This window comes from Anguilla anguilla, chromosome 4 (assembly GCF_013347855.1).
Source record: "Anguilla anguilla isolate fAngAng1 chromosome 4, fAngAng1.pri, whole genome shotgun sequence".
Taxonomy (NCBI): domain Eukaryota; kingdom Metazoa; phylum Chordata; class Actinopteri; order Anguilliformes; family Anguillidae; genus Anguilla; species Anguilla anguilla.
This window is the reverse complement of record NC_049204.1, coordinates 22,977,687-23,004,914: the sequence shown is the minus strand read 5'-3', so window position 1 is coordinate 23,004,914 and position 27,228 is coordinate 22,977,687. Positions and strand designations below refer to the sequence as shown.

Below are 27,228 nucleotides of genomic sequence, written 5' to 3'. Positions count from 1 at the left end.
TAAATGCTGGGAAGCTATAGCATATTTTCAGTAAATCAAGTAATTTACTTCTGACTACAGCAAAAGCTATATTAGCTTTATTTTTCTCAGTGGTGGCATCATTGATTGATTGAGTCACGCTAATAGATATCTACACAATACACGTGTATAATGTTAAACATATATCTCAGCTGTTCTGGTGAGAAACACATTTCCGAAGTATACTCATGTTAGATGGGTAAGGTCAGGGCTGCCAGGTAAATTTTCCAGGCCCAGGGCTAAATAATATTAAAACATTACTATATTATTTCCTGGGTCTGGGACAGTTATATTTACTACAAGTTCACCGACTATTGACCCCCACCCCCCTCCCCATGGCCCAGGATAAGATACCTGGTTGTCCCCACTTGATGGCGGCTCTGGGTACGGTAAAAAAATGCTATTACACACACTTTACATGCTATAAGTCACCCTATAAGTCTGCTAAGCACATAAATACAGAAGAGTAATGTGATTAATGTATTGTTGAGTGTAAACAGAATTTTGTTTTTATCTCTTCAGAAGGTTCCTCCATGCAAGCTCCCAGATGTCTCAGCACACAGTACAGAGCAGCTACTTGAGAGATTAAAAGCACGAAAAAGAGACAAAAAGAAGGGGAAAGAGAGAGAAATGGAGAGTGAGATAGGAGTACCCGAATACCCTGATCATCTCTTCCTGTCTGCTACTCTTCAATTACTCAGAGAAGGGCTGATCCACCTGCCAGGCCTTAATACAGAGTAAGCATACACTTTTTTTCTTTGCCATCACATACCTGTCAGTTAAAGAAGAGGAAAAATTACTACAGACCACTGCTTCTCTAATACCATATGTTCCAGGGAACTACTGGTAATCAAGTGTTCATACTCTAGAAAATACAACCATTATATTCACAATATTTGAAATAAATGAATACTAGGCTTGATTGGCAGTCCAGTATGTAAAATGACCAAGGACATGCAATAAACACAGCAACGAAGACATGAGTTTGATTTAGTTTAGGTGAGCACCCCTTTCGTAGGCACAGTGTCACAGTGACCTGGGACGAAGCAAGGAAAATGAGGAGTGATTTGTGAGTGATCACTGGCTGTACATTCAGAGCAGCTATAATTGCATCCTTCTTCTAAAAATCACGTCAATCAGTACTCCACACCTCAGTATGCACTCATTCACGTATCTGCAGAGGTTACAAAACCAGATGGGCAGCTTCCAAGTCATCAACAGGAAGGAAAATAAATGCCTCAAAATGAGTGAAAGCAATTACTCCAAAGTTTAGGCTGGGGATAATTAGGACAGACTGTGCTCTAAACCATGTTCTCATATGTCAAATCCTGACTCCATATTTCAAATCCTGACTCCACAATTAGTCATGCTGTGCTTATCACACAATAGCACTAAGACAAGCCTTCTTTTATAGTTATTGTAAATGGTAAATGGACTGCATTTATATAGCGCTTTTATCCAAAGCGCTTTACAATTGATGCCTCTCATTCACCCATTCACACACACACACACACACTCATACACTCATACACCAACGGTGAAAGGCTGCCATGCAAGGTACCAATTAGGGGTTAGGTGTCTTGCTCAGGGACACTTCGACACGCCCAGGGTGGGGGATCGAACCGGCAACCCTCCGACTGCCAGACAACTGCTCTTACCTCCTGAGCTATGTCGCCCCCGATTATTGTAGTTGAATAACCACTTTTGCTATATATATAATATATATAATATAAAATAGCATTGGCTTTTAAAAAGGGCATGTGATTATGACAGATGTTTTGTGCTTATCGTTCTCACTTGAAACCTTCTTTTAACCACTTACTTTGGTTTTCTTAATCATGACTATGGTCCCATCTCAGGTGGGTAAGCATGTGGTGCTTTCCCTACACGGTGGCCTTTGAGACACTGTGTGCTTTGTAGATGTGATCAGGTCACTGATTTCCCCACCTTATTCAGGCCAAGCCAGGAACAGCGATGAGTCATGAGTCTTTTACTATTTGCTTTGTTTTTAACATCCCCAGAGAAATGCAAAGGTGCTCTGGGGCCCAGCCAGCTAGATGTCCGAGGATGAAAACTGTGAAGACAGAAAGAGAGTTGCAAGGCTCATTTCAGCCCTCAAATGGAATTAAGAAGCCGGTAACCCTCAGCATGTACAAGAGGAACCTCACTCTTGTCCGCCAAATACAAAGCAATAACAATACATAACATTAAGTACACCACACTTGCAGTTGTTTAATCTCAGTTGAAGCTATCATGATTCCCATTTTGGCCAGAAAACACACATTTTATTACCCATTTATTTTATTCTCATATTTCTGCATATATACACCATTATTTACAGACATGTAGATAAGTACATCCATATTCTAGTACAGAAATTTTAAAATATAATAAATATAATAAATACATTGACGTTTGATACAATATATTGGGTATAAATATCAGTCTTTGTTTTAATCACCACAGACTGATATACATGCTGCACAGTACCAGTTAAATTGATGTATTGGTGCATTCTTGAGTACATTACATCTTTGTTTGATTCACAGGTGTGTCTTCTCAAGTGCAATAGAATGCAAGAGATGGTTGTTAAAATTGGAAAAAGTAATAAGACATATAATAAAATCATAAAAGTCATGATTGTAAGTAACAGCTGACCTAATAAAGGGAATGTTTGGAGTCTTGTACATATGAATTGTGCGTCTACCTTTTGCTGTGTAAAGGTCAGAAGTGTAACCACTTTATAAATGCAGTCCATTTACCATTTACCACTTTTTGTGAAGAACAAATACAATTCCATTAAAACCAATAAGTAAAACACTGGATCTGCACAAACACATATTGACTTAAAATAAATACTCTCAGTGCAAAATATGAATCATATATCAAAAGCAGCAGTTGGTTCAGTTATTTTTGTAGACTTTCATCCAGATCGACTAGTATACAACAATATAACCATGACCAGTATTCCCATTCAGAGTGCTATGGCTCACACAAATGCTCACTGGGCATATGTTGCAGTGAAGAACTGTGTGTTGTGTGAAACACCTGGTACCCTGTGTTAATTGATGTGATGCCTTCATTCAATATTCATAAGAATCATACTGAAGATTCTTTTGAACTGGAAATGTAGAAAGCATATAAAATAAATTGCAACACACCTGACATATGATACCTAATTAGCAGCCGAGGTTTGCAGATAAAGGTATTGCAGTATGAACAGAAGTACAGCTATGTTACAGTACTAACAAGGCACCAAACTCAGACATAATCAGCTGAGCGAGCTGGTAGCAGTTTCCCTCACCTAGACACAGCAAAGACATTTTAGGGCATCTGAGACATTCTTAGTGCTGCATCTGGCATACCGTGACTCTATCACATCTGTGTCCCATCTGATTCACACCTTGGTCTCCTGTGTGCTACTGTCCACCAAGAACAGTGTCAGAGGGTCTTTGCTCCCAGAAGTCTCCTCTGTGCGCTGTGCTCTACTGGCCACAGACCCTTTCTTGGGCTTATGTTGCTTCTGCTGTGACTTTGGCTTCGAAAAGGCAGAGGGGCCCTGCATCGTCCCGTTTGGTGTAGCTGGCGTAGCTTCCTTTGGTCTGACCTCCGTCTGTCTCTTTTGAATGGGCTGAACTGGCTCCACCGCTGCATTTACATACACCTCCCTGAGCTGGTCGTCGTCACTCTGGTCCTTGGCAAAGTTGACAAACACCTGTGGGAGACAAAATCGGTTGTCTTTGTTCAGCCTCTATCTGTTGCAACTCTTAATCCTTAAATTCAGACTTGAATAAATAATGTTCATCAACTTAGCTGAAACTCTGTTCTGCTTCACAGTCACACAATTGTAGCTTCAGTATCAGTTTGTAAGTAGACTGGCTAATGTTACACATGTATGAATCCAGGCAGATCTTGCCAGGAAAAGCCAGGTCCTTCAGCCTTCTACCTGGTCCAGGGTGGTCTGGGAGACAGAGTAGTCTGTGATACCCAGCTCCTCGCTGTTGCTGGACAGCACATCAAAGATGTGGGCCAGAGAGCAAGCGTGAGTGGGCAGCTGGTACTGGAGCACGTTGTGGTGCCGTTCCTTCAGTTCGATACCGGGGAAGGAGGTCCTGATGTAGGAGTCCACAGGACAGGGCTCCTCGGACGGCTCAGACAAACGCAGGATGATGGTGTAGCCATCTCCAAATCTAGGCAGTGGAGGGAGTCAAAGAGAAAAAGTCTTTTAGGAACATAAGTTTGCAGGGTTTTAAATTCAGAATTTAAGAAGTAATTTATTGAATTCAGAAGTAATTTGTCAGTCCCATCTTCTGATATATATATTTTTGCCAAGATATTAGAAGAAGGTAAAGACACACTAGTCCAGGGGACAACAATAGTATTTAAATCCATTCTCCAACTGCCCTATTGGCCTCAATCACCCACAGGAGTCAGTACCTGTTCTTAAGGTGCTGTACTGAACCCAGGCACCGGAACCTCCCGTTCACCATGATGGCCATTCGGGTACAGAGAGCTTCACATTCCTCCATGCTGTTAAACAGAAAAACGTAAAAAATATTCCTTTCAATAACAAATACACTTCTTTTATCCACTAAATGGTATACAGTAACTTGTAATGAATGCATTAGTGCACAAGTGCCCCCTACCTGTGCGATGTGAGAATGACAGCTCTTCCTTCCTTGATGACGCTCAGGATGCAGTTCCAGAGGAAGCGTTTGGCCTTGGGGTCCATCCCTGTGGTGGGTTCATCCTGTAAGACAAGCAGAGCCGTTCCACAACAGCAGCACTGAGCGCACACCTGTAATGACTGCAACACAACCAGTCACTCCGCAGCAGTGTGCCGAACCACACAGCCACTCACCAGGAATATGACGGGGGGAGCCCCGATGAGGGAAATGGCAGTGGAGAGTTTGCGCTTGTTGCCCCCGCTGTAGCCACCTGCTTCTCGCTCAGAGTACTGGGTCAGGCCAAGCTTCTTCACTCCCCACTGTGCTACCTAGGAGGGCCAAAGAACAGAAGGTGTAAATCGTACTGACAGCATGTCCTGCAATGAAGTGATCTTTCCATTAACAAAGAAATACAGAGCCAAGGTGAGATAGCAGCTCTGGTACCTTTGCCACGGCCTCCTCTGGGACTCCTCTCAATCTTGCATAGAACTCCAAATGTTCCCGGCCAGTCAGGAGGTCATTAATGCCGTCAAACTGTGGGCAGTAGCCCATGAGCTGGTGAACCCTCTCCATTTCAGTCAGGACACTGCCATTCATAAAAGAAACGATCCACCAAATGGTTATTATTGTGCAGATTGTTTATATATTAATTTATTTGTTATTTATAAATTATATATTTAAACTTTTTAGTTATTAAGGAAAGAATAGAATACTTAATATTCTGATGCTATATACTTGTATATGATTTACAGGGATATAATTTCTCTTTTATGTTCCTTTTTTTATTGTACAAGCGCTACCTTAGATTTTGTTTGCATGCCAATACTCTTAACTAGCACAGGACTAGTAAGACAAACACACTGGTGGGAAGGACTGACCTGTGGCCACTAAGGAAAGCTTCTCCACAGGTGATAGAGGTGTCTCCTGTCAGCATGCGGAACGTGGAGGTCTTCCCAGCACCGTTGACCCCCAGGAGCCCAAAGCACTAGCAGATAGGGAAATGAAAGCCACATGCAGCCTTTTGCCCATTACATGCACTGAATCTACACAGCAGAGGAGTTTCGGGGTTGGCTCACCACACTACTGTATGATGTGCATCTGATCTAATCCCTGTGTACTCCTGCCATATGTATCAATGTCTGGATAAAAACAGGCCTAGAAAAGAGGAAATGGCACTTTCTGTCTCCCTCTCACCTCCCCACGAGGAATCCCCAAACAGAGACGATCCACTGCAGGTTTCCTGCCTGCCTTGTACACCTGAACAAGCATAAGAGATGCAGGTTATATCGCAAAACAACAGCAGAGTACCAGCAGAGAGCAGACACTATATCTGGCAACCTTTTATCTGACATATCCCTTCACTGATGGCAGGTTCTTAATCTGACTCACCTTGCTTAATTCCTTCACTATCAGTATGTCCATCTGTGCTCTCCCGCTGTTCACTCTCTCTCTCTCCTTGGCTACATCCTGGTCCTCCGGGCCCAAAGGGGGCAGATCAGGGTCAGACCAGGACCTGTGAACAAAAGGTTCACATGAACACAGCGGCTTTGAGTGTACCTGAGACTGTGATGTACCTAGATATTTAGCGTAGGCTGGGTGTGTTGTCATTGTCACTATACCTGCAACTGCAGAAAAAGTTGTACTGAAGTAGCACAGTGAAGAGGAAGAACACCACACCCTCTACTGCCATGGCAAACAGGTTCTTCCCTACAAAGTCCCAGGAGAGAGGATCCAGGGTCTGTTTGGTGCCTGTGGACAAAGAGAGGCAAAGGAGATGATGCATTCCATCTATACACCGGACTCAATCCATTCTTGTTGCTCCTACTTCTACATGTCACACTCAAACTGAACTCCGGTAGCAACTGTGCTATTCAGTTTCATGTGAAAACCAAGACTGTGCGGCCAAGACATGTCAGCCACATTTGACTACCTTTTACCCTTCTATATTTCTGCCTGTTGTCTTAGACCTGCACGAATATCACGTACCTAGGCGCTGGAAAGCATCTGCCATTGCCTGATTCTTTGCCATGTCAATGAGCCCACGACCCAGACAGAAATGCGGGAAGATCAGAAAGACCTTCTTCAGGATCTTATTTACATCATTCAGGTGCTGTAAATAGAGAGAGCCCAAAATCAAGGGTTTCTGCATACTGGAGTTCTGCATCAGGCAAGCATTTTCATTGTTCTAGAGGAGTTTGAAGAGAGGTATAATAGAAATACACAGAGTCTGAAAACAAATTTTAACAGTCCAGTTAAAATGACACGAAATCTGCACGGGCATCAATGGAGCTGTCAATCCAACAATTAAATATCAAATTAGAGGTCAAATTAAATGTGTGTGTCAAATCATCCTCAATGCATTCCTCACAATTACAACCGACCGTGTTTAAGAAATGCTGCGATATTAAATCATATAAAAAGGCAACAAACAACCTGCAACCTAAGCAGGACGTCCAAGGGTGAGTCTTATAAAAGGATTTTGTTACTGAACGTATGTATACCATTCAAATCGCGAAGAAAAGGACCTTTTACTCATGTGCTGCATAGGTTAGAAAATTAAGTGTGAGAAACTTTAGAAAACTGCGAGCCTCTAATCTCTGAATCGATGACAAGCCAAAATTTTCACCAGCAGAGCGCATTTCGATACCTGATCTACAAACAGCTCCAGGACAAAAGTGGCTATGCTGCCATTGATTCCGATGAAGAGGTTGATGGACGTGAGGACCACGTAGGCGGTACTGGGCACACTGAACAGGAAGGAAGCTGGGTACATGAGCGGTGTGATGGACCAGCTGCCGTACGTACAGGGCGACACAACGACAAAGACATGAGCTGATTAGTACAGGTGTGCTGCACTGCAAAACAACAGCATGCACTGTATACCCATAATTATAAATTGAGACATACTGTAGCAGAGGCATTCTTAAGATGTCTTAAATTATAAGATCCTCTCTACAAATAGCAAACATAGATATATACTCACTGGGCCTCATTCACAATCATATTTGATCGTAAAATGTTTCCAAGAACATTTTTTTCTTATGTGTATCTGTTCATGGCTGTTTCCTTATGCTAATCACATGAACAGGATTGCGCATAAAATTCACAAACAGTCAGCCTTCATCATCTCATACACCTGGGATATGCACAAAAACAAAGGTCTGCACATGTGTCATGAATCCCATATTGGTTTTTCATAGGAATATTTTTAAGAATTTTTTTGTGAATGAGGGCCACAGTCACATAACTCACTGTGAGTTTTACTGTGGTTTGCCACAAATGAATTGCTAACACTATGCCCCTGAGAAAATGAATCTTAACATACGTGACTTCACCTAATTAAATGAAACCCATCAAAGCAAAGGTGTCTTTCTAGAGATCTTACCCATAGAGCAGAAGTAACAGGACTAGAGCCGGCAAGTTTGTTTCAGACACGTATGACTGCTGCTGGAAGGCGATGAATATGAGGACCACCATTGTAGCTGGCACTGTGTAGTTCAGCTATGAACAAGATAAAATAACAGTAGACATTATGACTGGGTGTATCAAAAAACTTACTTAAAAATGGTTTTCAGTGCAAAAGAGGCAGACATGCATTAAGTTCAAGAAAATAGATGAGTGACTGCTTTTATATGTTGACTGTATAAAAGAAGCTTATGTCTTCTTTACAGCATTAAGAAAGGCATATATAAGGATTTTATGAAAAGGACTGATAGACAGATGAACTGAGTAGGTGCTCAGCTAACACAAAATATTCTCACAATTTTACTGGAATGTTTTTTTTCAATGTTAAAACATTCCCCCGACATGACTGCAACATTGTGAGAATGTTTCATGTTAGCTTGGTGGTGACTGACCATATCCCAAGTGAAGTTAGCCAGCCAGTAGAGGAGGGGCCTGACACCGCTGACAAACTGCAGGTGTTTGGCTTTGCTGACCCTCTCCTCAATGAGGAAGAGCACAAAGCTTGCAGGCACGAAGGACATAGCGAATATCACGCAGATGGACACCAGAACGTCCACTGAGGTAGTCATCCTGTACGGAGGGGAGAATCTTACATGTACGCTCATTTCTGAAGAGTATAACTAACTCATATAAAAAGAGAGACAATTGGCAATATGCCATATCTGCAGGAAGGGGTGCAGGGAGTAATAATAATAATAATAGCTTTATTTATATAGCACATTTCAAGCAGTACAGCTTCACAGAGACAGTTAAAAGAGAGAATGACCATACATTGCCATTTCTGTGAGCTGCTCCTTGGTGAGGTTGAGTGGGTGGTTTTGGGCAGTTATCCCATGTCTGCTTCTCTCTGGCCCTGCCGGTAGGCTGGCACGAAGGAGCCCGTTGTTCATCACATTGATAAAAGACGTGACGGCATGCCAGCCTTTATTGTTAAACCACACCTGACAGGACAGAAACTGCTTAATGACCACCCAACACAGCACAGCACTGTCTCTACACGGCCAGGGTTATTCCTCGACAGTGATTATTACTCCTCTGTCACTCACTTTGACATTCTGTTTGCTGTGCTGCCTGCCAAGAATCTCAGGTAACCTGTGCAGGAGTTTGTCCAGTGAGCTGTTCTGTGTGGGCGAGAGAGTGAGTCAGTCGGGTGGAGTACAGGACATGCGAGATTAAATCAGCAGACCAGGGTACAAAGGAAAAGTGAGGGAGAGGCATGATTGAGGGGAGGAGAAAGTTTTCAGGCATTAACCCTCTAAGGTATAAGATCACAAGTAAGTGATCAGAATGCTGTTAACTGAACATTTGAATGCTGATGTAACAATCACTATTGGTAATTGAAAGCAATGGAGTTCTAGAATATTGACTTTTGAATATATATATATTTAAAAACCTACTCTTCAAAGTGTTAAGTCAGAATATGTTGTAGCACGTCTTCAAGGCCTACCTGTGCCACACTGAACCTGGTCCTTATTGCTAGGACAGATTCCTGCAACTGATGGGGTTCTGGCACCTGCTGGGCACTGCTGCCACCTAGAGAGAACCCACCATATCTACAAGAGGAACACGGGCACATATTATAACCCTGTGATATAGAGACTGTGAGTCATGTGGAATAATTACATAAATGTCATTGGGTAGTGCTATCCAATGACTCACCTCATTTCGTTTACCCACTTCTTAGTCTTCAGGCTAAGATATGTGCAGAGAGAAAAGCAGAATAACCAGGTACAGATGAAAAAACAACAAAATGTCAGTCACAGGAAACAAGTTCAGTTACTAGCTCCAATCAGGTATTTAACTTGAGCAGAAGTAAAATCCTTATTACCCATACCTCTTACTCAGGATCTGGGGATAGGTCTTGACCAAATAATCAGAAACATTGCGGCTGGTCAGGTTCTGCAGGATGTCCCCAGTAAGTCTCTTAATCTGTGGAACATAGTGAAGTAGAAAGGGTTCAGTTGTGATAAAGCGAACAGTTTGTCAAACATGAGGAGCAGCAAGAATGCCTGTCAAATGGAGAGCAAGCCATTAGAATTCAATGGTAGAAATAAAATAATCATAGAGCACAGTACACAAGTTTCATCAACGACTTAAGTGACTTCTAAGGCTGCATAATGGGTTCACAGAGGCGTTTGCATAAATGAAAATGCTGTATCCTGAACACAGTATGCTCAAAAAGCACACCAGAAAGTGGGCTGAAATAGTTTTAATCTGCAGAGGCTCAGGGATTTCTGACTGCATGGTGGTGTGATGTGTGATGGTGTGTGATGGTGGTGTGATGGTGTGTGGTGGTGTGTGATGGTGTGTGGTGGTATGATGGTGGTGTGATGATGTGTGATGGTGTGTGGTGGTATGATGGTGTGTGGTGGTGTGATGGTGTGTGATGCTGTGTGGTGGTATGATGGTGGTGTGATGGTGTGTGATGGTGTGTGGTGGTGTGTGATGGTATGATGGTGGTGTGATGATGTGTGATGGTGTGTGATGGTGTGTGATAGTGGTGTGATGGTGTGTGGTGGTATGATGGTGGTGTGATGATGTGTGATGGAGTGTGATGGTGTGTGGTGGTGGTGTGATGGTGTGTGATGGTGTGTGGTGGTATGATGGTGGTGTGATGATGTGTGATGGTGTGTGATGGTGTGTGGTGGTATGATGGTGGTATAATGATGTGTGATGGTGTGTGATGGTGTGTGATGGTGTGTGATGGTGTGTGATGGTGTGTGATGGTGTGTGATGGTGGTGTGATGGTGTGTGGTGGTATGATGGTGGTGTGATGGTGTGTGATAGTGGTGTGATGGTGTGTGATGGTGGTATGGTGGTGGTGTGATGATGTGTGATGGTGTGTGATGGTGGTGTGATGGTGTGTGATGGTGGTATGGTGGTATGGTGGTGGTGTGATGATGTGTGATGATGTGTGATGGAGTGTGATGGTGTGTGATGGTGTGTGATGGTGTGTGATGGTGTGTGATGGTGTGTGATGGTGTGTGATGGTGTGTGGTGGTATGATGGTGGTGTGATGATGTGTGATGGAGTGTGATGGTGTGAGCGTGACTCTGACCTGCAGTGGTGGAATGCCCCCTGCTCCCTCTGGGCAGTCGGGCAGCATCCTGCGGACGTCGTCGGAGCTGCACTGGCAGTCAGGTGACGGCTGGCCCGCGCTCCAGTTCCCCTGGCTGAGCAGCTTCCACGTGGCGAAGGAGACGTGCGGCCTGTGGAACATGGCTTCCCCCTCCGCGCACTGGGGCTCCCTGCTGTTACATGGCAGACTGTGAGACACTGCCTGAGAGAAGCCCAGCACTGCCCCCACACCGCAGGCTTAATACTCCCACTACCACCACACAGACAATCCCCCCTTCAAGTTCACAACTGGAAATAAGTCATAAAACATGGGCAGAGATAGCTCCAAACATACTGCCATGGCTCTGCTAACACTACCACATCACCTCAGCTGTAGTGCACATTGACAGTGGAAAGAAAGCAGTACTGAAAAGGGGTAACAAATGTCAGTCAGTGAAACAAAGGGCAGGCAGAACAGAGTGACCGAGGTGTACAGTGGGCGAGACGGTGCGTCTTACCCACTGATTTCCATACACTTAGTCCCAAACCCGGGCGGGTCCAACAGAGCATCAAGTAAATTTTGGATTTCTGGGTCACCGGGGGCATCATTGCTGGAGGAAATCATGTCAGAAAGAGAAGTTAGAGGGGACTCCGAATATTATGTGAGTGATATGTGCAATGGAGGAGAGGCCATTACCTGATGAAGGTATACTGTTCTCCATACATCCAAGGCTGGAGCACCAGGGCAGGATACTTCCCGAAAGGTGGGACAATCAGACTGAACAACAGGGCGATCAACACAAACACAGCTGGCAGGACAATCTGGAGGACCCAAGCACACAACACTCACCTTAAGCACCTTCACCTTTTTTGGCTTCATTTGGACCCTCAATTTTACATCACATGCTGTCACAATCCCTTACAGAAATAGAAAATACTGCAATATATTATAACTACGTGAACTGTTTTGAGAATACAGTGATGTATATATTACACAGCAGTGTATTTTTACCCCATATGTTGTGAAGTGTTGAAATACCTTGATAAGATCCTTTATTTAAATACATTTTCTTACATGTTTTTTTTTCCTGTAAGAGACATATGTCATCTGTACAATTATTTTCCCTGTTTATTTGCAGTGCCTTACCTGAGCAAAGAACCCCCGTCGGCTGCGGAGGGCGTAGAGCCACCTCTTAATGAAGAGCGCCCGGAGCTGCTGCAGGGTCAGGCCCCACCCTGTACGGGGCACTCCGCCCCGCCCGTCCCCACTCAGAAGATCCGTCTCTAGGGGCTCTGTGGGTGACAGACACGAGGCTAGCAGTGTGAGAGCTCTAGTCACTGGCAGCGTATCATCGCCTAGCAACCACTGCAGTTCACTTCAATACAGCAGGAGATTCAGAGTGATGCTAAATAATAGCAGTTGTGTCTGAGTGATGTTAAATACTAGGTCAAGTTGGAATCATTATAATAATTACTTTAAAAATTCAGAAACTCGGTGGAGTGAAGTGCTGCCATTTAAAATAAATAAGAATCACATTTGACTGAGAGACACAGTCTGTCAGGGGGGGCGCGGGAATGGACCCAAATGCAGAGTGCAGGGAAAAACGCAAAACTCCAAAAGTAGGAAGAACAAAGACTTTACTTGAATAAACAGGGAACAAAGGGAACAGAAAACCTCGCAGGGCGGCTATGACAATCACCAAGAAAAAGCTTCAAAAAACTCGGGAAAACAAAAAAATACAAAAGTCCCAAAAACGTAGAGAACAGAGCAGGCAAGGAACAGGCAACAGGCAACGAGCAGGCAAGGAACAGGCAACAGGCAACGGGCAGGCAAGGAACAGGCAACAGGCAACGGGCAACGGGCAACGGGCAGGCATAAGGCAAGAAGCAAGCAAGGATCCAGCACCTGAGTCAGGGAGAAGGGAGACTTAAATAGACACGACGCAGACGAGACACAGGAGGGCACAATGAACAATCAGGCCACAGAGAGGGAAGGGAACGCGAGACAATAAGCAACCAATAATAGGATAATTGAAAACAATAAAACAATTAAACAAGACACAAAGCAGAGGTGCCGCCATCTGGCGGCCCAACCAGGAATAACAGGGGGAAGACACAGAACCCTGACACAGTCAAAATTGATCCTTTTTACATTTTAGACAGACAGCATGCTGGTCTTGTCATGTTACTCTCCCCTCTGCCCGCAGCCTTTAGAAGGTGAAGACAGGCATGATATAGGCAACTAGATCGCAGGCAGCTTTAAGCATGGACGTCTTTCTGACTGCCATTTCCTCATGTTAAAAGTACCTTGCATTCGCAGCCGTTTCCTTCCTGGCAGCAGTAAAAAAACAGAGAGAGTAGAAACGAAGACGGAGGTCAAAAGGGAACAGGAGTTAGAACTATCTTTACAAACAGATGTGAGTCTGAATGATAGAGGCAAAGCAAGGGGAGGGACAGCAGAGGGGAGGTGCAACGTGAGGCCACCTGTCTCCGGCTCCTCGGCTGGGTCCCTCTGCTGACCCACAGGCACGGGAGGATTACTGCGCGTTTCCTCAGGGTCGGCGTCCACCCCTGTCTCCTCAGCCACTTTCAGAAAAATCTAAAATTGCAATAATTTAAGTTTGATAAATCTATTTGTGGCAAGGTGATCAAATGTGAGTTTTTGCAAGCATGATGATGTGGGTTTTTTTATGGTCAAAATCATCTCAAATGATGGTGTGTATCCAGTGCAGCAACTACATTAACCTGCTTAAGGTAAGCTCTTGTAGATCTGCTGTAATACCGTGTAATACCATGAGTTACACAAGGTTGCGTGGACACCAAAAATATCCCAGCGCACTGTGTAGGTCAATCTTAAGTCATGGCCAAATATAGTTCCCCATGCACCTCACCTCAGGTCACGAGTGCATGCAATTCTTGTATCTCGCAGTCAGAACATGCAAGTTCATTAGGCACAAATGCAATTTAAAACGGAATAGAATTTTAACCTCTGAATGTGAAATATGTTTCCACAGACAAAAAAAGTAAATATTGTAGTTGATGAATAGACTTAATTACCTTCTTAACTTGAAAAGTTAATTTTAATTTCATTTAACATCATTATAAATACAATAATAATACATAGCTATTTGTTTTTCTGTTATATTAAAATTTGTTTCATTTGATGTAGAGGCAATGTATATATTATGCAATATAATATTTGATGATAGTCAAATCGTATAATAGAATGAAATACATTACAACTACACTAAAAGGTTGCCTATAAAAGTGAACCACTATTCATAGGTGTTTCCATAAAATCTGCACAGTAAGTCTTGGATGCATCTCATCCATAAAAACTATTCAGAAAGAATGGATGCGCCTACAATTTCAATCCTCTAACAGCTGCAGGCAGTAGCCAATGCCCTGAACCATAAAACGGAATTTTGAACTCATCAAGCTGTTGTCCTCCAGCTGTAGTTAAATTGTGGTTTTGTTAAGAAGCATCCTTGCTCCAGCCAGTAAGTACTTGCAGTTGCAGTTGGGGTTATCATTGGTCAGCTAAGGCCAGCTGAAGTGTGTATCATGCAGAAAGTCTTTGTTTGACTCCATTTTGTTTAACCATCTCCTCACCTCCTCCAGAGTTGTGTCTGAGAGGCCGTAGCTGGTGACGCCAAACTCCCCCAACCGCTTATCCAGCTCGGCCAGAAAGCAGGCCAGCCTGCCGTCCTCGGCAGCTGAGTGTGGGAAGTTGATCACCGCCTCCCTGCCCACATCCTCCACCAGCTGCGCTTCAGGTATGTGACGCCGTGCCAGTGCCAACAGCGCAGCCACATCTAGAGCATGAGGGGAAACCAAAGGGGGAGGGGTATGAATGAGGTCAGCGCAAAGCCAACTGCTAACAATGTATAACGACACAAAGTTTCCAGTTGTCACAAAGGGAGAGACTCACCTGAGCCACTGTCCTCACTACCAAGCCCTGTGTCATCACTCTTGGATGAGTCACTGTCCTGAAAGTGGTTAACAGGTCACATTTTACATAGGGCATGAAAACTGAGCAGTTCATGGATTTATTTAGATGGGAAAATTTGATTCAATCCTTGCAATTATACCAGGACAATCAGATCCAAACAAGGAATAGCGACAAGAATAGTGGGTATGCACATAACGTCGCAGTAGGTGGAAGTCACTGCGGTTACACCCACTGAGTGGCAGAAAGACTACTGAGTGATATCGTTAGCGTTCAGCTTGAATGCCGTGAAAACACAAAAAACACATTTAAAATGGGAAAGAGCTGTTGTGCGATTGACTGTACAATTTCTTGTTGAATGTCCATGGACCACTGGTACTTTGGTAAGTTGTAAGGATCACTGTCGAGTCCAACTGCCTTTAATTTAAGCAGATAATCGTTTGTTTTACTCCCGGTTTTGCAGTTTCCTATACTAAAGGCAGCCATGTGGCAGCATGTTTTGCCACTCAGTCCCGACTGAGGGGGCGTATTCCGTTGGGAAAGTGACGTCAATGCATACCCTCTATATTTACTTGGAATTTTGAAAATATCTCTGGAAATATTTTTTTGTGGTCTGTGATGTGATTGAAAATGTAAAATTACCTACCTGAACACACTGGAATGTAATGGTAATACAGCATAAAATATATAACAAACACTAAATGGGATTTGGCTCACCTTTGTGGTAGCAGGGAGTGAGACCCTGCCAGCACTGGCACTGTGGGATGGCCCATTCACCACATCTCTCTTTACCGCAGTCAGGTAATAACCAGTGCCCAGGCGAGCCTTCAGGAAGAGTGGAGAGCCGCAGCAGCACAGTTTGCCCTGGGAGATGATGGCAATCCGGTCACCAAGGAGATCTGCCTCATCCATATAGTGAGTGGACAGGATGATGGTGCGATCTAAGAACGAGGTATGCAAAAGAGAAACAAAATCAGGAGATTCAACAGATATCCAGAAACTACAGCCAAAGTCCACATGAAGTGCTGTTCACTCATGTAGTGATACAGAGTACCTAGCTCTGCTACAGAATGTGATAACACTGGCTACAGAATTAAGAATTTGGGAGTATTGTGGACTGCCACCCTGAAGGACGAGGAAGGCCCGGACCTTTGCGATATTTGAGCAGCAGGTCCCAGATGCCTCGACGGGAGTAGGGGTCCACGCCAGCAGTGGGCTCATCCAGGACCACCACCTTGGAGCCTCCCACAAAGGCAATAGCAACAGACAGCTTCCTTTGCATGCCCCCTGTGAGAGGTGAGAAGAGAAGAGAACAGAACAGAACAGAAGAGGGAAAGCAAATTTAGTGTGTGTGAGTTTATATGTGCATGTGTGTATATGTTTGCATGTGGGTGTCTGTGTGTGTGCACGTGTGTCTATGCATGTGCTAAGTCAACACAAAGCCCGGCTGCTACAATACTATCAGTTCTAGCAGCAACAGCCTAGCAGCAGATGGTGCCCTCAATAGCCAGTAGGTGATAAGTACCAGAGAGGTTCCTGGTCTGCTCACACCGCTTCTGCAGCAGTCCCACGTCCGTCAAAAGCTTGTCCATCTCATTCTTCACTTCACTGTTAGACAGGCCCTTCAGACGGCCATAGAACCACACATGCTCCTCCACTGTCAGGCTGGGTGCAAGTGGCAAATATAAACAACACAAAGTTACTAGCAATGACTGATGAAGGGTACGGGTTTTGAACATCTCAACACCAGACCTGGGTCAAATAATTCTTTGAAATAATTTAAATGAAACCAGTGAACTTTCTGACATTTTTTGAAATCGCAACAACTTCAGGTATAGAAACAATTAAAAAATTAAATTAAAATTTCCCAAATATACAGAAAAACTGATATTTTCTTTCCAGACACAAAATATCATACAGTACAGGATGCCATACATCCAAGGAGCCATTATGGTATCCATGCCAATTCAAGGGTGGTGGGTTCTTACATGTCAAAGAGAACATTATGTTGGGGACACACGCCCAGGGTCTTGCGTATGGTGTCCATGTTAGTGCGAATGTCCATACCCTTGACATATATTGTACCAGCAGTGGGTGGAAACAGACCAGTCAGAATGGACCTACCATTGGGAAAAAATGCTCAATATTATTTACACAGAGGTACAGATATTGTAGCGCACACAGATATTGTGAGTATCAGAAAAGGGAAGGGACTGTGAAGGTCTCTGAATCCATGTAATGCAATGGCAATGATGAGATTATACTCTATGGGCTGATTTAACTTCTCTGTTCATTAAACACAGTCCTCACATGGTGGTAGTCTTTCCAGCACCATTGTGCCCCAGGAAGGAGGTGATCTGGCCGTCGTAGAACTTTAGGCTGAGGTGGTTCACAGCCAGCTTGGCACCTTTTTTGTAAATTTTGACCAGGTCCCGGATGGCTACTCCCACTGGGAGGTGAGTGGGCTCTTCTTCCAGACACACTGTGACAGACGGAGACAGAGACTCCTAAATACAGGGACTCAATTCTCTGATAAGAGGACTCAAGCAACAGATCTGTCCAAAAACCCAGGAACAAAGCCAGGCTCACCCTCTGAATCTTGGGGTGCAGGGGGGATTGGGAGCCCCAGTTCTAGGGGTACTCCACCCCAGTAATTCAATTGGAAGATGAAATACCAGGGTCTGGGAATCCCAAACTCTCCTGAGACAAACAAAAAAAAAGGTTGTGAAGTGTACGCCACTCCTCACAGAAGCAACAAACATCTGCCTGGGTTTTACCAACCTGGGAACACGGCTTCAATGTACCATGTGGCCACTCCATATATGACAGCATCAACAAACAAGAGCATGATGGAGGTTCTGAAGTTGTAGGAGTCTCCCTCCATGGGGCTGGAAACTAGGTTGAACCACTGGATGCCCACTCCCTGCTCCTCGTACAGGGAAAAATACTCGCAACCGAAACCAAAGGCTACGGGGGACAGCAGACTCTGACAGAAGAGAAACATAGGTTTAAGAAAGTAGCAGGTTTTCAGCAGTCCCAACAGATCATATGCCAAAATAAGAATGCCAGGCGAGCTTCCAGTTAGTTCAAGAGTCCCAGCTTACACCCACATTCATTGAAGTGCTTTCACTACCATTACCTAATAAGACACATGTCAGTTCAGTAAAGGAGGAGGAAAGGGCCCAAGACTCACAGCAAAAACCTTGAGCTCCACAGTGAGGCGGTCCCTCCAGGCCACACAGAGCACATAGGGCAGGTAGAGAGAGAAATATATTAGGCCCCCGCAGGCTGCTGCCAGGTTGGCTCGGGAGAAGAAGGTGCTTATTAGGAAGCACTGCATGATGGTGGCCGTGGCAAAGGCGGCCAGGAAGAAGAAGACCACCGCAGGATTACTGTAGGGTAGGATGTCTCCCCACTGAACAAAACAAAGAAAAGGGTGAGAGAGCCTCGTGCAAATCCCTCGACAAAACCATACCAAGAAATCTCTCCATTTACACACACTTAAAAGCTGCCCCCATTAGCATAACATTGATAATGAGGCCATAAAAAACCTTTTAGGTAACATCACTGTACATATTTTCTGAAATCTGTGGTGAATAACCTTTTAAATAATTCATACAAGATACCGAGAGACACAAGCCAGCGCTAGAAGCAGATGGGACAATGGGACAGTAACACCATCATATGACTCATTACATCACAGATGGTGAAGCCACTCCTCTGAGGACAAAAAGTGCCAAACATACTGACTGGATGCTTACCTTGAGCAAGGAAATGAGGAGACCTGCACTGATCAGGAAGGGGACGAAGCTGCTGATGAACCAGCTGACCCACAGTGTAGTGGTGCCGAGCCCCATAATCCTCATGGTCTCCTTCAGCCGCGCCTCCTTCTCGTAGACCACACCCTTGATGATCATGGCCACCGAGTAGATCCAGGCCAGAGTCATGAAGAGCGGTAGGGAGCGGTTCAGTACACGCAAGAAGCTGGAGACCAGGACAGAAAGCACGGAAGATTGATCAAAAAAGTATAAGAAAAACAGAAATTAGGTCATAAAGAGAAACGTATAAAACCAGCAGGGTGAAAAAATGAACAAATGCTGCTAGTAAGAGTTCTAGAAATACAACATCATGAAAAAAAAAAAGTTTACTCAAAACCTACACTGTATGGATATTTGCTTTTTTGGGTGCTAATCCACAAAAAGGATAAATGGCTGAGTTGCGCAAACTACAAAATGATCTTCAAAAAACTATGACCTATTATTCAATTGTACTGCCTAAGAAGGAGAGCACAATCAACAAACATCTGCAGTTAGGCTCTACGATTGAATAACATTTCAAATTAATTTCTGTTGAAGATCATTTCAGGGTACCTCCAACTTTCATCAGGAAAAACACTCACACGTCATCCACATAGCAGGGGTAAGGCATCTGCTGCAGGTAGATGCCAACGTGTTGCTGCTTGCCACTCAGAACACGAGCCAGACCCCGCTCCACCAGGTCCTGCACGTACACAAAGCCTCCCCAAATATAGCGCATGTCGTTGAATGGATCCGCTGCTGGTCCTGGATCCCAGAATCTGACCAATCAAATACTTCAAATTAAACACCGCTAACATGATAAGAGGCTACTTTCTCTCACTACTGGGTGATAACCACGGAGGAGAAGCTCATATCTGGGCATTGAATGAATGAATGAATTTATTTATTTTACTTGGATTGCTCTTGGATGTAGTAAATTTACTTTTGCAATCCACAGTGGCATCACTTCCTTGAGAATGAGTATGCATACCTGTCTTTGATCTTATTAGTGCGGGTAACATCATCAATGTCCATTCTGATTTTGTAAGACACATGGGGGGTCAGGGTGGGCGATGAAGGATCTGGCAGGAGGAAGACCACGCCCGCCCAAAACTGTCTGTCTTCCAGCAGCTCCAGGGCCCGTTCAATCATCTCGCCCTCTGAGGCAGCACCCTCCAGCTTGTTCAGGGAGAAGCACTGTGAGCAGAAAGGGGGAAAGACAGCATTGGGCTAGGATAACCCCGCATGGAAGCATCACCAAAATGACATCAGTGACATCGAAACTGAGTCCAAAAAGATAAGACAAACAACTGAGATCTATGAGGTTGTGCAACTGGCGAGCAGAAATCAAGAGGTAGAGGGCACCTGGGTAACTTGAGAGAGGGTGTTTATGGTGCTGTTCACTTCCTGGAACACGTCCAGCCAGGTGTACTGCACCCTGTCTCTCTGCGGGGCATCTGGTGAAGGTGTGGACAGGAAGTGGGCAATGCGGGAGGCTGTCCAGGAAGTTTTCTCCAAGCGGAGGTTTACAAGGACCGCCACTTCAGGCCGTCTCAGCAGATCCTGTGAGCCAGGTCCCAGCGCATGAAAGACAGGGCGCAACATCAATTATATATATTATATAATAAAATCAAAAAGCCTTGTCATACATTTATGAGAATGCATACAATACTGTCCAAAAATCATTAGTAAACAATTGGACTGATCGCATCTTGATTCAAAAGTGATGCTGCTACCCATTCTACCTGCAGCAGCTGAATTTCAGCACTGCTCTCCATGAAGGTCTTGATTCGGGGGCCCACTTCCTCCCATGCCCCCTGCAGGTCTTCTAGAATCTTCAAGTCCTGGAAGGTTCTGTTCACCTGAAAGATAAAACCAAGCCAGCTGCATGTGAATAAATAAGCATTTAACAACAACACCACAATATTACTGGTCAATAAATACAGGCTTAACTAGTCATGATTCAGATCTATGAATGTGAAAAAGGGAGAAAAGCTAAAGGCAAGACTGGGTTGTTCAAGTAAGAAATGGGACAGAGGAAAGGAGGAAGGAAGAGAGAGAGAGACAAAGAGAGAGAGAGAGAGGTTCCATGTGTGGCAAACCAAACCTCCTTCATGATGTTGCGTGTCACTGGAGTGTCTGGGGCATACAGTAGTTTGCCGATGAACAGTGGTTTGATCCCATGCCACACGACGCGGGACAGTGGGTTTGACTCCAGGCTCTGAATGAGGTTTTTGCAGTATGGAGCTGAGGGAAAATAAAGCGGCCATAAGGACAATGCAAAAGACTTTCTTGTCAGTTCCTCTCACAACTTGAACAAAATGCACTTAAAAACTCAGAACAAATGAAAACATAAAACACAATCAAAAATATTGCATCAAAGTATCAAATGAAAATAATCCTCACTTCAATTATTACATCATATCTACTGTATATTGTACTGCAAAAACATTGACTACTACTTTGGAATAAGGAAATGGTAATGTCACAGTGTCTTTGGCCTGTGAGGTAAGGATAAATGGGAAGATCATGGTCGCTCACTTGTGGTGTTGTCATTTTCCATGTTCACCTTCTCTGTGCCATTCTTGCCTAGGAAGGACTTGATGTCATTGTCCTCGTACCAGTTGAGCGAGGGGATCCACTCCACACCCCCCTCTGGGTGTCCACACACGATTCGCGAGAAGGCTCTGAAGCTTTCACGGGGCACTGCTGTTCTGTTCTCTGGTGAGAGCATTCGCAGCTCTCTGTTCAACTCAGAGAAGCTGGACAGAGACGACAACTGAAGGGGAGAGGGCACAAGCAGATGCTTGAATAGAATATTCTTTTGACGGTGCTTGCAATCCCCCACCATTGTCAAGTCAACAGTAACTCAGTTAAAAATAGTTTGATTATTCAGAATATTCCTTTTTGGATCCCGTTACACAGGACGTCTCTTGTGCAAAATGTAGGCTTCCCCATCCTTGGATCTGTCCATGTCTCTTATGGCAGTGACACCTGATACAATGTGGAAATACTACAGTAGGAAATGTGAACCAGTCAGAAACACACTGCTATGCACAGGAAAGCTCAGATGGCCAGTGAGTAGGTCAAACATAAGGAAGCACCCATACAGGAGCACATTCATCCCCATCACCTCTTGCACTCTGAATATGACACTGCTTTCTGAGCTGAGGGACTGGCCTAGACAAAGGTGACGCAAGCATTCCCACTAAATTATGAACGGAATCCTACTTACATTGTCCATGATGAGTGCCACTTCCTGTGTCACAGATCCCACTGCCTTACTGAGGGTCTGTAGCCTGGCAGCGTTGGACAATAGCCTTTCCCTCTGAGGACAGGAGAGAGGCGACTGTGAGGATACACTGCCAGGGACACACTGCCAGTGGTTACAATGCCCTTACTGTGTTGTTCATCCACAACCTCATTTTATTTGACTGCGGTTGCCACTAAGTGGCATAGATCACTCAAGTGAATAGACTGAGACAGTTTGAGGATCCCTCTTTTGAACAAACAAACAAACAAAATTAATTTGTTCCATTGACACAAAAAAGCTTTTTGTTTTCCTTCCAGACTGAAAGCTATCAGAGCTTGGCTTATGTGCTGCCAAGCTTTGCTCCAACAGAGCAGAGCTTGTTGAACAAGTTGAGGCTTTTGCCCCAGTCAGTAAAGAACTGACTGTTCACCACTTTGTAAAGAGAATAAAATGGCACTAAAACAGACTAGAGGACTATCTACTTTCGAGGAAAGTTTTGTCTGGCAAATGCACAGAAATGATCCAATAGTTATTGAAGAAAGAATGATAAAACAAAATAAAAGAATCTGAACTTTACTATTCCTTGTGTGCCCATGTTTGTTGATGTTGCCAAGTTACTGTCTACAATAGAAGCATGTGCATGTTTCTTAGCTGTTCAACAAGAGAAAGTTGTGAGCTATCACCAAGACACTTGAAAGCTCAAGTAGGAGAGGGCACATGAAATTTATAGAATATAAGACCAAGACACTGACAGTGGGAACCTACATTATGTAGACCATAGGAAGTGAACACTGATTGCGGAGGTGTACAACCACAAGAACAGGGCACCGACTATGGGATCCTCCAGTGTGTACAGTGTAGGGTCAGAATGCTGACCATGGAACCACAAGAAGAAGGCACTGACCATGGGATCCTACAGTGTGATGACTGTAGGATCAGCATACAGACCATGGAAGCACAAGAAGAAGGCACTGACCGTGAAGATCTTGCTGTAGTCCAGCTGGGAGAGGAAGAGCTGCTCCGCAGCCTGTAGGGTGTCAGTGGGCAGGGCGCATAAGTGGCTCTGCAGCTCCAACAGGGACTCGCCCCGGCCTACTGCCAGATACTGGCCGAGCAGGGTGGCATTGCACACTATGTCCTTAAGTTGCAGCCCAGCCCCGGCTAAGGACACCTACAGACACAAAGCTGTCTTTACTGTCCCTTAGGCCTCTCCTGATGGTACTGAAAAGGGTGTTTCACAGAGACGGGACCTTACCACCTGAAGGTTGAGTTGTGCCCTCATCAGCTGGTCCACAGCTGAGGATGGCAGGCTGCCATTGGCCAGAAGGAAGCTAGAGAAGGTCTCGTTAGCTCGCAGGTACTCTCCAACAGATAGATCTGCCATGGAAATAACAACAAAACAAAAACCTTTTTTACGAAACCCAACAGATTGCCACAGCTATCTATGCCTGCCTTTTCCTTGTTAACAACCATTGTAAGAGAGGATCTGGGGCTTTTGCGACCCTGCTCAGGATAAGCGGGTATAGATAATGGATGAATGGATGTATCTGGGGCTTTGCAGGAACAGGACACAGGACTATTAGCTACCTGCAAATGTGCAGCAGAGATCTATCCAGAACTAAGCATTCTGGTCTATTTAGTAATACATATTTTCAATGCTGATTGATATGTCCATGAATACTTTGTCTCATGCAACAAGTGTACCACACTGACAACTGAAACTAACAGCAGATCAGACTTTGATTCAGGCAGAAACCAGCACCAATCTTAAAGCCTAGCAACAATCTGCCCTCTAACATGGCAGCACCTTTAAGAGGCTTAGAGAACTTCACACAGTCTGGAAGCAAACACTGAGGAATAATCCCCAACAGAAGCAAGTTTTGTCAGAAAAACAGCCACCATTCCTTCTTCAGCTGCAACATTTAGCATTTGTTCTTTTGTCTGTTACAACAATTTGTTCTTCTTTTTCCCCCATTAATTTGAAGACACACACTGAATTAATCTTTTTGAGAGCTACAACAGCATCTAACTCGATTCAATACTGTAGGTGCTTACTTGGCCAGGCACCTGGGCTCTCTCCAAGGTTCTGAGCTGCCAGCAGGACATCTTGGAATCCTGAGAGAACGGACTGGTTGCCACTGTACGAGAGAACGGCTCTGGCATCCACAAAGAGACGAGAGAGGCTGCAGGGAGAAATGGAGACATTCATTTTTTTGGTGCTAGTGCAGTTTACCATAATTGAAAGGAATGTGAAAGGCACTAAGTAGGTTTCATTGTTCCCACTGCCTGCTCTTCCATTGTCTTACGTACTAGAGCATACTCACATGGAGTTATCAAAGTTTCCCACCTGCCCTGGGGTCTCCCCAGGGGTGGGCTGGTGGAAGCAGGGGTTATTGACATTGCATATGATTCCCTGAACCCAGGGCAGCGTGCCAGCAGAGGGAAGGGCCTTATTGGGGAAATGACCTGAAACATACCACATTGTCACAAGGGAAGAAGGCAATCGACTAATTCCAAAGTTAAAAAATAATTATGGCAAGGAGTAACTGTGCGTGGCACCCTATATTACCTTATCTTAATTAATCACCTTACTTAGTCTGCTTGGCATTTATACCAAGTGGGGGAAGGAAGAGGTAAGCCATTTCCTCAGCCAAAAGAGCTTTCAACTGTCTGAGCACAACACAAATGCAGGAGGCACTCACATTGATTCTGCTTGTATGGAGGGTGAGATTGGCGCACACAGATGAGGATGACAAACAGGAACAGAGGCCACAGCAGCTCAATAATCAGCTGGATCTGCAGTGGGAGAGTACCAAAACATTGTACTGAGGCACACACTAACTACAAATGTCTGAGGAACTAATTTAGCCATCTAGGACCATAGAGGGGTAAGTACTTGCACCATAAGTACTCCTCTTTTATGTTCTTTTTAGCTTTTTTCATGATTTTATGAACTTTGGATCTTTGGATTTCCTCACAATGAATATACCTCCTCATGGATCTCATGTATGTGCAATCTATTGTGATGCAGATCAATCTAGTAGGTCGTTCTTTGTAACATAACATAATTTTTTTATTGCTCACCTTGTTCCTCCTGCGATATGTGATGTTCTTCCAGAGCAGGAGAAAGAGCTGTGTCCAAAGGCCCATGATCTGCTGCAGGGAGCTACCAGGCCATAGTTCAGCAATGTGCCTGCAAGAAGAACTGAAAGGAGTCAAGGCAGAGACTGGATTCTGCATCTAATTCTACCTCTGTCCCTCATGTTCAGTAAAATCTATATATAATCAAGGATGTTGACTTCAAGACAAGATGGCAATTCAAAACAATTCAACAAAAACAACAAAGAGGAAGCTGTTAATTACACTGACATTTGAAGAAACAACTTATTAAATTCAAAAATAAAAAGATTAGGGATGGTGGTTTAGGATCCCAATTTTAGTGACACAAATGTACAACTGCTGTCTGCATAAAATAATTATTTAGCATTAATTGTTAAGAATGTGCTATTACCACAGATATTCATAGTCAACATGGCAAATTTTACTCCCTGAAATCAAAGCATGGTCGGCAGAAGATATTCAGACCCCACAGGAGAGTGCTGTTCTTCTCGGGACTACCCAGAGTAGTCTGATCCTACAATCCTGGTTATCCTAATTGGTTTACAGGACTTTCAGATGTGAACATCAGCCTTTGCTTAGCTATGGTCCCACATGCTGACAGAGGATTGGGCAGTCATATTTTATTTTGTGAGGTATTACAAAGGCATATCATATCTTGTGTAAAAGGCTTCAGTTGGCATACAGATCCTCAATTGTATTAAAACCACTAATATTACAACTTACAGATATATAATTTTTATATTCAGATGAACTGAAGTCATGACTGAGGACTGAATTGCACGGTGTAACAACTAACAACCATCAGTATTTTTTAAGCTGCTTGCAGAGTAGCAGTCTATCTTGTTTGGTATTATACGTATATGACAGGAAGGGGTTAAGATTTCAAGAAACTGCTTAAAAATAGAGGAAGCGCCACAACCAAAGTGTACTTGTATTCAAAGACTGTGAAAAGCACCAGGGTTTCAAGGCAGTTTTTGTCAAAGAAAGTGAAATTCTAACACTGAGATAAGGCAATTTGCATTTACCTGCAACCTTTCCCACCATTATACTCACAGGGAACACATTCATGTCTTTCAATCAAGTCAGCGTAGTTTACTCATGAAACTGATTGTGTAATTATGTCTCAGTCTTACAGACATCTAACATGAGTATGCAAACCTGTGGACAAACTGAATCATTGCACAATGCGTAATTAGTGCGGATACGTATTTTGCTGCAATTTAGCTACATAATTCAAAATCTATTTTTGTTTCTTTAATCGCGAAAGACTGTGAGCAAGTAAATGGTTCGTATGTTTTGTCATTCCACCCACAACTGCCACACAACAAGAATTTTAGCTTATATCTCTGAAGTCAAAATGTAGCCTTTATACGTTCAAAGCTACAGCACATATACGAAATGATAATTTAAAGGTCTCATATAGAAAACATGATGTAAGCTATCTCATTACGCCACAAGGCAGGTGAATAGTGCGAAATGCATCAAATGAATACAGGCCAAGTAAGACTACTACAGGGTGAAAGCTTTTGGCAAGCCACAATTCTAGCGACAATGTCGCCTAAACTTCGTATAGAATCGAATAAAACAACACAGAAGTGGTTTCCGATATTTAATAATGATACCTAAGTCACTTCCTCTACCAGACAAGGATGATGCGAAAAGTGGTTATTATAAAATATTCAACAGTACAGGAAATGCCATCAATTCAAAAAAGACAACAGGCTCTCACATACTTTTCCTATTCAAGTTACAAATGTTCATTCACCTTTAGGGTCCGCGGGAATGTATGCTATCTTCGTGACAGATAGTTTCCTAGTAGACGTAGTCCTGTCCCTTACCGGAATTAAGGGCTCGAAGCTGTGCTTCCATTCTGTTTCAGCTGGTAATATCTACCATGTCCCA

At 43.9% G+C, this 27,228-nt stretch overlaps 2 protein-coding genes across 7 annotated transcripts in view; one reads left to right on the top strand and one right to left on the bottom strand.

Annotated features, from left to right (window-relative positions):
• Nucleotides 1–2,607, top strand: part of LOC118224518 — a 5,667-nt gene extending 3,060 nt beyond the window's left edge. The window contains exons 2-3 of one of the 2 annotated variants that reach the window (XM_035412000.1): nt 541–755; nt 2,040–2,607. In XM_035412000.1, coding sequence (XP_035267891.1) covers nt 541–755; nt 2,040–2,223 — 399 coding nt within the window. In that variant the 3' untranslated portion in view covers nt 2,224–2,607. The remainder of the gene's footprint in view (nt 1–540; nt 756–2,039) is intronic. The other variant, XM_035412001.1, reaches the window with a different exon arrangement.
• zgc:172302 (phospholipid-transporting ATPase ABCA1) lies at nt 2,302–27,228 on the bottom strand. Of its 5 annotated transcripts, none has more exons than XM_035411995.1 (50): nt 27,092–27,228; nt 25,291–25,411; nt 24,909–25,002; nt 24,531–24,672; nt 24,262–24,389; nt 23,462–23,583; nt 23,183–23,377; nt 22,189–22,281; nt 21,495–21,732; nt 21,061–21,200; nt 20,699–20,815; nt 20,319–20,516; nt 19,945–20,150; nt 19,556–19,732; nt 18,918–19,140; nt 18,350–18,571; nt 17,938–18,142; nt 17,746–17,856; nt 17,467–17,638; nt 17,145–17,276; nt 16,682–16,821; nt 16,306–16,443; nt 15,874–16,097; nt 15,139–15,196; nt 14,820–15,022; nt 13,692–13,806; nt 13,515–13,538; nt 12,355–12,500; nt 11,905–12,029; nt 11,726–11,818; nt 11,209–11,401; nt 9,985–10,079; nt 9,810–9,842; nt 9,598–9,703; nt 9,197–9,271; nt 8,922–9,091; nt 8,543–8,720; nt 8,071–8,186; nt 7,333–7,477; nt 6,672–6,795; nt 6,305–6,434; nt 6,075–6,198; nt 5,880–5,942; nt 5,564–5,670; nt 5,130–5,271; nt 4,880–5,014; nt 4,665–4,768; nt 4,456–4,548; nt 3,965–4,208; nt 2,302–3,733 (listed from the first exon to the last, which is right to left on the bottom strand). In XM_035411995.1, exons 2-50 carry the CDS (start codon nt 25,354–25,356, stop codon nt 3,416–3,418), a joined length of 6,942 nt encoding a protein of 2,313 aa, XP_035267886.1. In that variant the 5' UTR covers nt 25,357–25,411; nt 27,092–27,228; the 3' UTR covers nt 2,302–3,415. The 5 variants fall into 5 exon arrangements, with proteins under 5 accessions (XP_035267886.1, XP_035267885.1, XP_035267887.1 ...); XM_035411994.1 differs by having other exon boundaries at nt 25,291–25,399; XM_035411996.1 differs by having other exon boundaries at nt 11,209–11,398; nt 25,291–25,399.